At 45.2% G+C, this 11,688-nt stretch overlaps 1 protein-coding gene across 3 annotated transcripts in view; it reads right to left on the reverse strand.

Annotated features, from left to right (window-relative positions):
* STUM (stum, mechanosensory transduction mediator homolog) overlaps nt 1-11,595 on the reverse strand; it is a 50,542-nt gene extending 38,947 nt beyond the window's left edge. For all 3 annotated transcript variants that reach the window (XM_087776300.1, XM_087776298.1, XM_087776299.1), the window contains exon 1: nt 11,355-11,595. In XM_087776300.1, the coding sequence (XP_087632426.1) occupies nt 11,355-11,541 (187 nt within the window). In that variant the 5' untranslated portion in view covers nt 11,542-11,595. The remainder of the gene's footprint in view (nt 1-11,354) is intronic.
* Between the last annotated feature and the right edge of the window lie 93 nt (nt 11,596-11,688).

The following is an 11,688-nucleotide window of genomic DNA, read 5'->3' on the forward strand; positions in this document are numbered from 1 at the left end:
GTATACGATGTAAGGGGATAGCTCTCAAGGCACAAAAATCAGGTCACTGTGTACAACTGACCAATGTAAATAAGATGAAAGTTAGATCACCTCAGGGAGTCAGCTTCAAAGGAGTCCCAGGAGAATCCATTTCAATGTTGTTTTTGTGGGATGTGCGGGAGGAGCAGAGGACTGAGTGAAATAAGCACTCAGGTGCAAATCAATGTACAAAATTACCTTCTGGCTTTTCAAAGAAAAAACAAGAGCATTTTTGTACTCACGATTGCCAATGACTAGTTCCTGTGCTCTGTTCTCTCTTTTACATGAGACAAGGAACCATCCCACCATCTCTCTGTAGCCACAATGAAACTTCAGTAGGAGGGGAAAAAAATCTCGTGATGCTGAGTCTAAGATACTGTTTTTAAAAAAATTTAGTATTCGTTTTCCAAAACCCCTGCTAAGCCTTCTCTGGTGTTGATCAGTTTGTCAGGTGCAGAGCTAAAGGACAGAGACATGCAGCAAAAAACATTATCATCCTTGCAATGCAGACAGGAAGATTTGGCAATGCTTTCACAATTAAATAGATCAAGAGAGATAATTTAATGGCCCAGTCCAGAGAATCTGCACTAACTAAATTGTCTAACTACATCAAAACCAAGGCACCTACCAATGGATTACTCGATAACCAGTCTGGTGCAAATGAGTTCGGAAACAGGTCTGATTTGTTGCAATCATTTCACAAAGACCAAAGGAAGGTACGGGGAACCGTGCCATGCCCACAACTGGAAAGGGATTTTCTTCTGGCTACACCTCACAGACATCTCAATTTGTGACCAGTCGTTTCTCACAGTCCTAAATCCTTTGTGAACCCCTCCCACTAGGACAGAACCTCCAGAGTGGGTTGCAGGGCAGTCAGAGTTGCATGTCCTTACAGCTGCTTTGTGTATGTAGACCCAAGGAGATCCTGCTGTACTTTTAGCTAGAATTTAGTCTTCAGATTCTTGGAACCAATTTTCAGTGGAAAGGAAACTGAAAGCTTCCTGACTCCAAAACAGTGTTTGCAAGAAGACATGAAAAAAACCCATCTTTTCATTTACAGGGAATAGAAATACATAAACCTTGATCCGAGAGCTTATTTTATCTTACTAGAAAGAACCTAGTCCTGACCACTGTCAGTGAAAGAGGTCTGACTATACGGGCCTCTTTGCATAGTGATTTCTATGGTGTCAAGTTGCCATCTCCTTTCTCCAACACAGCATAGCAAATACAATGTTGGATATTCACACACAAAAAAATCATGTTTATGGAAATCAAATTGTCATGGCAACAGAAGAGGCTTGCAAGTATTTTAAAAATAGCAAATTAACAAAACCCATTTATGAAATCTAAGATCCATTCTTTTATGAATGCGCTTAACAACCAAACACAACACATGGTTTTCTACCTACATAAGGAAGAAACCATTTAAACCCAAGATCTCATGTCACCATATTGGCATATGTAATAGATATATGCATACAAATAAATACATATTTTAAACTTAAAACAGCAAAATTGTTTCAGCTGGACAGTGTTATACTAATGTGATCATCGTGCTTCTTTTATTTCAGGTAAAATATTTTCATATAAATAATTTCATACTCTGTAAAATGACCCAACTTTTTAACACAGTAAACTTGTAAAAATGGCTCATTATAATTTAGTTTATTATTCCCCATTAATATCTCGGTTCTTCAAGGCCTTATAACACTTAGCTAAAAATGTACAAACACTTTTTAAAACCAACATTCTTATTTGGTTCAATTGAAATTTTTTCCAACACAATCTCAAGATTTATTTGACTTTTTAGCCTTTGCATTCTTTACAAATTTGCTTGTGTTATAACTGAAACAAAATGACTATCCACAGACTCAGAGCATTTTTCAGTTTTGTGTGGATATTTATCAATGTTTGTGGCAAGCTGAGAGCTCAGCCTAGATAAATGACAAGCTGGTGAGATGATGGTTAAATTCCTGTTCCCAAAGATGGCGGCTTTAGTCCCCTGCACAGGTCCTTGTGTCAGCATCATTTCTGAAGTCAGAAATGTAGTACAGGTCGAACCCCTGCAGTGAACACCATTACATCTCCAAGAGTTCCTCTACTGATCATATTCACTCTTTCCTCTGGCAAGGTTTGACCACGATCCACTCGGCATATCCTTTGGGTATGCTTATACTGGAACTTTTAATTTAAGTTAGTGTATTACCAATCAGCTTCCGTCAACCATCTCATTTCTATTTACTAGTCTGGATATTTCATGATATATGAGTGTAAGCTCAAAGACATGAGTGTCCATGGTTTTGTCTAGTCTGGCACAGTTGTGAATTAGTTAGCAATATATCTACTTTTTTAATTTAAAAGTTCAGTATAATATTGTCATCCTTCAGTACTGAAAAATCGTTAATCATGTTCTCCAAAACTGAGATTTAAAAAAAATGTAATTCATTCTTTCTGCCTGCCACGCCCCCCCCCCCCCCCCTTTTTTTTAACACAGGATCATATCTTCAAATCCTGCTCCAAAGCCGTAAGAGTTACATTTTCTTCTTTTCTTGAAAGCAGAGATTCTCATCTAATCAAGAGCCTCAGGGGACAGGGTTCTAAGGAAACACCAAATATTGTGAGAGTCAGGATTGCATTGCTAGGCCTTTTGAGGGGCTGTCAAGTAGCAAGAGAGAAACTGTTTGGCCTGTAACTCCCCTGGAATGGAAAAACTGAGCTTTAAACTGCCTTTATAAAAAGGACTACATTGCTGGAGGAAGGAGGGTGAGAGCAGCTTCTAAGTGGTAGGATGGAGAGAAAACAATTTGTGGAAATGAGTATTTTAAATCAAATATTCAAGTTTCGTCTATTTATTTTTTCCTTGACTCTACACACAATGACACCTAGGAGACTTATAGCATTAGAAATCAACAAGTGAAATATAACTAGGTAGAATGGCACGTGAATTTTCTCAAGCTCTTACAATATTTTCATTTTGGGGCTCCTAGTTAACATAAACGCTCAAAAACCCTGGGAAGAGTGGGAAGAGGGATTAGCTCCTTCACTTAATGAAAAAGCAGCAGAACCAGGGAAACCCAGCTTTCACATTCCTGGAATCTCTAAAGCAAGCTCGGTCAACACAAACTTCTCTTTCTCGTGTGAGGCTGGGCCTGTGCTGATGTCATGTCCCGGGTCTGACTGGTATTCAAGGATGTCTAAGATTGCTGTGCGATGCTGGCTCCAGCTCTCTGCTACGGAATACTGCTGCCACACCAGCTTCCTCACACGTGCATCACACCACAACTGCTCCAGTTCACAGACCAGCATCTGAAAGGCAAATGAGCTCTAACTGGAGTTTCAAATAAGATGTTGGACCGTGACCTGGAGCAGCTGCAGCAGAGCTGGGCATTCCCTTCTGTTTCCCTCATTGTTGGAGCAGTAACTTCCAGCAGAAGTTGTGTGAGGCACAGATAATATTTTTAATTGCCAGTAAGGTTTGCCAGATGTCAGAACCTTTATACTAGCAAAATCCCAACTACTGGACATAGGAACAACACTCTAAACTGGTTTACCTTCTTCCAAATATGGACTGGAAGGCATGTCCTATAAGGAGCGGCTGAGGACTCTGGGTTTGTCTAGTTTGGAAAAAAGGAGGCTGGGGGCAACCTCATTGCTCTCTACAGCTTCCTGAGGAGTTAAGTGGAGAGGGAGGTGCTGAGCTCTTCTCCCTGGTATCCAGTGAAAGGACGCGTGGGAATGGCTCAAAGCTGCGCCAGGGGAGGTTCAGACTGGCTAGTAGGAAACGTTTCTTCACCGAGAGGGTGGTCAGAGCCTGGAACAGGCTTCCTAGAGAGGTGGTCATTGCCCCAAGCCTGTCAGTGTTTAAGAGGCGTTTGGACAATGCCCTTAATAACATGCTTTAACTTTTGGTCAGCCCTGAATGGGTCAGGCAGTTGGACTAGATGATCATTGTAGGTCCCTTCCAACTGAAATAGTCTGTTCTGTTCTGTTCTGTTCTATGGTTATTGACCAGCATCTTTGCACAGTGCCACAACCAAGTCCATACACATCCACTGTCGTGTTGCAACTGTGTAACTTTAAAGTTGTAAAGCTCTTAAATGAAGACAAGTCCAAAGGCAGAAGAAAGAATGTTATATGTCAGATTGACTTTATATCTCACAGAAAATAAGAAAAGAAGAAAGTTCTTTTCCTTTTCTCCTTTCCAGGTTACCTCTGAATGAAAGTTTTCACAAATCCATTGCAAACTCAGGCCCTTTTACAAACTTAGGGACTATTTCAGAATCCCTTTACCATCCAATCACTTGTTTCTCCACAAAATTCAAAATTGTACACAGATTCTAAAATTCACCTTTCTGCTTTATGCCAGCTGCTGCCACCTACGGGTGTGTTTGTGTTCAGGGTGCTGCATGTGATTTGATGGGTAAGAAAGAGCCTGAGGAACCTGGTTTCTGCTTCCCGCTCCTCCCTTGACTATCCTGAGCAGCTCCACAAACTCTCAGTGCTCTTTTCATGGTGGAACAGAGACAAAATGGCAGTGAGCTGCTGCAGGCAATGGTACTTTATCAGAGTTTGTAAATCTCGCTGACACCCACTGATTCTGAGCAGGAGAACAATTCCCCTCCATCCTGCAATCCAAACTAGCCAAAATTCACCCGCCAAAAGCACTCTCCTCATCCAAGTTACTTCTGTCTTCAAATCCTTTCACTCCTTTCCTCTCTTGCTGCAAGAAGTTCCAGTTCTTTGGCCTTCTCACCAAATCTCTGTGAATGTACTTTTCTCCTTCTGGGCTCGATTCTCTATTTTTCTCCATGTCACACCCTTCGTCTGGAACAGCTTTCCAGACTCCTTAAAATTCAGTTGGTTTACTTGGCCATTTAACAGCTCTTCTCTGCTGTCTGCTCCCACCTTCACTCTTAATCTTCAAGTACATCTGTCCAAATTGCATTAAATGACAAACGAGACTGCAAGATGCTGAGCAAACCCTGTCTCCTTACGTGTTCGTTAAGTAATGAATACCTCCGCAGAACTGCTTCAACGACAGCCGTGAACAAAAACCAGTGAACAAAATCGTCACTGGCCATTTCTTTTGTCTTCTATTTTGACGGAAACAGAAGGCATGAGGGAGGGGAGAGAAACTCGTTTGCATTTAAGTTGTTCTGGTACTGACAGCAATTCAAAAGCAGCAGCACTAGGTTAGTGCACAGCTTGACAGTGAAATGAACCAAAAAGTTGTTATAAACGAGCAACAGCTGACTTTTACCAACTACAAGGAGTGAAGAGCAAAAACTGACCAAAGGACATAAACAGCACTAAATATTTGGACTGTGAGCAAGACTGTAGTCAAGAACAAGGCATTGCTGTGCTTGTGTGTATGCCCATAACCGCATTTGTACAGCAAGGGCCACAGGAGGATGATGAGTAAGAAGGCATGTACATATATGACCATTAGGGCTAGGCGGATAAACTCAAGAAAGGGATCCAGTGTAAAACACGGGAAAGGGAGGAAGAAGAAGAAGATATTAAGTATTCAGGCAAGTATGGGCTAATAAAATACAGCCGCAAAGTGGAAAGCAGCTTTCTTCCTAAAATACAGCAGGGTGTGCCATTGGACACTGGATTAAAACTGAGGGGCCTCAGCAGAGATAAAACCCTGTTAGTCTTTTTACTGATCAGATACATAGGTTGGAGTTGTCTCAACCGAGGAGCTACAAACTTGAAATAATTTGGCATTTTTTCTGATCACAAATTATCTGTGAATCGGTTTTGAGTTTTCCAAGCTTGTTTGTCATTCTAGATGGTCCAGACACTTCATGGCACAAAAATACTCCAGACTACCCTGTGCTGGCAAGATCGTTGAGTGACTGTTCAATATGATCAGCCAAGTAAGTTATATAAGACGCTTCTATTTCTCACTTAAATCTCTGTTTTTTTGGGGTGGTTTTTGTTTTTTTTTTTTAAAAAAAGGAGAAAATCAATGGCCTTCTCCATACTGACAAGAACAGGACCTGCAGGAGCAGAAACCTGCAGATTCAGTTGTTCTTGTGCCCAACTTTACCTCACCATGAGGAATATCTACTGCTACCAGCAATGAAGCAGTAACCTGGACACACACGTTTTATCACAGGTCTCCTTTCCCACCTTGCGCAAGCAGATGAAGAAATTACCATAAAGAACTTCTTGATCTTTTCACTAGAAAATACAAAACCCAATAGAGCGAAGTGTACTGACAATAGGTTTGTTTTGTTTAATTATGCTCTCATGAACAAATAGCTTGTTTCTGCAGGCCACTAGCGGTCTATACATCACAGGCTGAAAGGCAACGTTAGCCAAAGAATTCCAGCAGTAAAGCTCACAAACACAAATTCATACACTTTGAAAAACCTTTGTTTTCCACAAATGAGCTGGTAAATCACCCAGATGAATTGATTTGCATGTCCATAGGAAAAAAAAATATTAAAAAGGACCATAAATGCCAAAGCAAGTTTGAGATTTCAATGCACAGATGTTTGAAAGCCCCAATTTCTTTTCTGCAATATTTGCCTTACTGTAGATAAGAAAATGTGTTTTTTCCTTGAAATTCTTTGTTTCAATAATGAAGGCGATGCATGTTTGCTTGAGGCGTCTATTTACCATTCCAACAACAAAAATAAAACGGTTATTGATAATTTTATGCAGATCTCATCCCTGCAACTTTCCTGAGTGTTGTGCTCTGTACTTCTATTCAGCTCTTTGGAGAGCTCATTCTGCTGAAGAGAGCTGTGGCTTCTAATGAGAGCCTTCTGCAGATGCTTGCCTTGTATAAATCAAGCATTAAAGTTGTATTTACATCGCTGAGGGTCTAGCCCTTGAACTCTATCAAGACTGAAGCAGAATAAACAGATGGCAGAAGACTCGTGATACGGAGCTGACACACCCAGGAACAGGAGAGCTGTACACCGTGGAAGAAAGAAGTTCAGCGGGCTGGGGATCATCCCTTCTTTCTCTAGCTGTCTGCAAGAGGCTGTCACTCATGATCTCCTCCACCGGCTATTTCATGGCTTATGGGCGGCTGCTCTCCTATCTTGCACTGACATAATTTTCACACGTATTTCAATTACTCCCTGCATAAAAATAGTATACATGTATAATTCAGGCTGTGATCCAAAAGTCCACCCCCTTCCTGACAGGAGGGATTAATCTTGGAGAATACCTCATACTTTCAGATAATTCCACTCATTTCTCACATTTCCCTCAAGTTCTCCCCCTTCGTTTCCCCCCCTCCCACACACGTGATGTCGAGGGAAGGAAAAACAGGTAGGAAGGAGGGCAAGATTCCCATCTATCGGCTCAGGGAATGACAGGGAGCCAGATCTTCTCCCACGCTGACTGGCACACGACAGCTCCAAGAGAACACAGTCTGCCAGCTAAAGGGCATGGCCAGACCCTTCTCTCAATTGCCATCTGCAGCGCGTACCGGCTAGAGGTGCGCACTGCTCAGTCCTGCGGGAACTGAAAAAGAGAGGATACACCACCATTTATCTCTGCTGGTGTCATCATCTTCCCTTCTCCAGAGCTCGTCACGGCATGATGATCAGAGCATGCTCCAGAAGCCCTAAGCCACGCTCGAGGTTACCGTGTCTGTGGTGCGGGGTGCCTGTGACAGAGCTGGAACGCTGGTGGCCACCGGCACGATGGCTTTTGCTACAGCACTCGCTGAGAACACCAGCTCCCTCTTCTCCCTTTCATACCGTCTGCTCCTTTTACGGACCTCAGCTAGGGACACCTTCCGTACAGCTCAGCCCTGCAGCCCTGTCAGATGCAGATGAGGAAGACCATATCGGACCACGGAAAATTCTGATCCAGGATGTCTCCAAGTGGTTGCGTCTATCACAGTGAATGGAAGCAGTGTGTAATTTCAAAGCTGTTCTGCAAAACAGATTACAAGTAGATGGGCTAATCAAGCTTTTTTAGGTTGTATTTGGTCTGAATTTTAAGTTTTGGCAAGGCAAAAGTTAACATATCCCCTGGGTATGAAAAATTTCCTATGAGTCTTTTGTAGCATATATGCAAAGAGTAATTAAAAACCAGTTAAAATTAAAACCCATCTTGAAACCTGCAGTTCTGGGTTACTACATAAAACACTGAAAATTAACCAACTGAAAAAAAAAAAACAAAAAACCTGACTATAAACAAAGAAGAAGTGTTACTTCTCCTGTCCAAACAGGGTACTACTGCAAAACATAAATAGCATAAAGGAAAAATAAACTGGATGTTTAAAATTCTCAGATTTCACCCTCATAGATGACTTCCATAACACAGGAAAGATAATTTAACTAAAAAAAAGTAGAGGTTTTCAGATGATGAGAAACTGCCTGAGTATTTGGTAGCCTACATCGGAGCGCAAGTTCTGTTTGGATATCACTGGTTTGAGGTACTGGGCACTAATGAACACCTCAAATGCACCGCTCTCCAAGCAGCGGAACACCTGGTTTCTCCGGTGTTGCCCATTTTCTTATCTATTCCGGTGGCTTCTGACCCTTTATTGCAATTGCACTGCAGAGTCCACACATGAATGACAACTATGTGCAAAACAGATGAGGAATGAATTCGGGGACTGGAAAATAGAGAACTTCCATTACTACATAAACACAGTCACACTCTCCACCTAAGCAGGCAAAATATACAGCAAGCCTGTGAAACATCATTTTACCATGTTATAAATCTGGACTACAGGAACTGATGGGAATTTTGCCATTTACTTCACTGGGAACAGGCTCACATCCTAGATGTGAATACTTCACACCACTGCAAATATTATTTATTTTACAAGTGTTGCTCGGTTCATCGAGATGACTGAAGTGCGACAACGACACGAGATCACTTTTTACCCTGACTATTCCTGCCAGTAGATTTGTGTTCCTCTGTTTCCCCTTGTGTGTGGGCTATGTGATATACGACAGGATATGGCTGAGATTGTAAATAGCTATAGTCTAGTTGGGTATATTATCTCGGAGTAAATTTTCTATCAAAATGCATAGGATATTAGCAGCTTCATTAAGAGAATGGTTCATTTATGGAGAGACTAAGTGCTGTGCTTTGCATACAGAGTTTGGGATGCATCTCCAAAACAATGCTTTTCGCCAGTCTGTGAGAACGCCACACGGAAGGATTTCTTTTAATTTGTAGTTTGTTTGTTTTGCTACTTTTGCAACAGAAGATCAGGAGGAAGAGTGATACAGACAGACAGAAAGTACCGCATCAAATGGAAAACAAGTTAAAAAAAAAAAAATCTCCACCTGTTAAAAAACAAAAATAGAATTAAAACCAATTTGGGCTGGTCCACCCAGTCGATGATAACACCAGCAGCACGGCTGCAAGGTCCAGATTCAACTCTCAAGCTTTCAAGCCAGCCGGGACTGGGAGCCCTATACAGCTGCTTTTAGAAAGGAAGCGCTTTCTGCTGTCCTTCCTTACTGACCCCTTCCATGTGAGGGAAGGCACAACGCTGGCTACCTCCAGCAGCCCTGCACCAGCAAGCAGCCGGAGAAGATCTCCGGGCAGGTAACACCTCAAGGCAATTCTGGCATGAGGACGGCTCATGGGGATCTGCCCTCCTAGGATGATGGAAGAACACTGAGGGTTTTCTAGTGTGCTGTGAAAAACAGCACACTCTGAAGTGTAAGATCATTCAAATGAGGAAAAGGGTATGGTAAGTCATTTTTTTTCTTGTACGTCTACAGTGAACATGTAGTGTCCTCAACGCCAACGGAAAACTACATTCACTTTGAAAGCTCTGGCTTTGAACAGCGCTCTCTGAAGATGGTGGGAAATTAAGCGCTAAACAACAATAACCTAAAACCCCACGAAAGCACTCAACCAGAGAGTTTCTGTTTGATTCATCGCTCCAGGTTCTTCAGGTGGCTGCACACGAGGGCTGTGAAAACAACACACCTGAGCACGCAACGTTACATCTGGAAGCACATATACCGATGCCATTCTTTCCACAGGAAAATTCGGAGGTATTTCAAAAGGTGGAAGTTTTCCTCTGGAATACATCCGTAGGTTCAGAGCAAAGACACTGGAATAGCAATGGCTTGTACATGTTGCACACAGTATACCACACAGACTTAGGTAATACTTTAATCAGAAGAACTTTAAGAATTTCAGATTCGTTAAAGAATAAAGCCACCTGAGACACATAAAGCAGTTAAGGGCAGGGCAGTAGTTCTTTAAAAGCAAGGCAAGCTGGGAGATACTCCCATACGACAAGGAAGGCTTCTGCAGTAGCCACAGTAGCAGAAACGGTAGCCAGGAACAGGCTATGAGAGACTCAAGGTATAGACTAAGGCGTTTGGTTTGTTGGGGTTTTTTTTGTTTTTTTTTTTTTAAATATGATTGTTTTGCTTGCAGCTAGAATACTTGTATTGAGCCTTGGGTTCCAGGTGCCTTTGTAGCGTTCAAACTCTAGGTGCCAGTTGCAGTAAGCAAGTATTTCCTAATTAAAAAGGGGGAAAGGGAAATACAGAGGGGATTACAGCCACAGCTTAGGGATACGCTACCCGAGTCGCTCGCTAGGGACTTCGTATCCAGAAACAGCGAATCCCCGCGGTTTCTCTGGGCATCCGTTCCTTAGAGCAGTGGTCCAGGACCAACGTTTTTCAGGGGACTCCTTAGGGAACTTGGGAAGGTGGGCTGCGAGCGCTCGCCTTTGCTGGTGAGCGATGTGCTCGCTCTGCATCGTGCTCCTCTGACCAAAGTTAACAGCTCGCAAGAGCCCTGACGGCTGAAGCCCTTCCCCTAAACCACACGATCCCCAGCCCCGGGGCCGTGCCCCGCCTGAAGAGAACGGCAGGGTCGGAAGGCGGGGGGGACGCTCGGCCCCCGGGGCGCAGACCCGGCTCCGTCACACGGCGGAGCCCCGCTCCCTGCCCGCTGTCCCAGGGCACCGCGCCCTCCCGCCGCTTCCCCGAAGAAGCGCGGCGGAGCCTGCACCGCCCGCCTCCCCTCCGCGCTGCGGGGCCGCTACCCCGAGGGGCTGGCGGCCGGCGGCGCTCCGCCGGGGACCCCGCCGACCGCTTCCCCGCTCCCGCCGCAAAACTTTCCGGGGAGGCGGAGAGGCTCCCTCCCTCCCTCCCCGTCTCCCTTCCCGCGGCGCCGTCGGGGAAAGTTGCCGCCGCGGCGGGGTCCGGCTCCCCGGGCGGCCCCGCACCGCAGCGCTCCGGCCCGGGTAAAGTAGCGGCAGGTGGGGAGAGCGCTCCCCGCTGCCGGCAGACGCTCGCCCCGTCCGCGGAGCCCCCGTCGCGGCTGCACGGCGGCGGCCGCCCCGGGGGGGCAAGGGGGGCCGCGGAGCTCCTTACCCAGCCCCGGCACGAAGGTGTTGAGGAAGAGGCAGATGACGGCCACGGGGAACGGCATGTAGGGGATGGCGGCGCGCAGGGGGCCCTTCTTCTCCCGGACCTGCACCACCACCCCACTGGAGGGGGCAGCGCCCCGGCTGGGCTCCGCGGCCGCCGCGCTCTCGCCGTCTTTGGGGAAGGGATCCATGGCCGGCGCGGCGCGCTGCCCCGCCGCCCTCCCAGCGCCCGCCGCCGCGCGCGCTCCCGCCGCCGCCGCGCGGCCCCGCCTGCGCGCGCGCGCCTGGGTGCCCCCCAGCCCGGACCCCTCCCCTCCCCCCGCCCCCCGCGGGCTCCC

Source organism: Nipponia nippon, unplaced genomic scaffold (genome assembly GCF_047370975.1).
Source record: "Nipponia nippon isolate SJK-2023a ecotype South Korea unplaced genomic scaffold, ASM4737097v1 scaffold_4, whole genome shotgun sequence".
In the NCBI taxonomy this organism is placed as follows: domain Eukaryota; kingdom Metazoa; phylum Chordata; class Aves; order Pelecaniformes; family Threskiornithidae; genus Nipponia; species Nipponia nippon.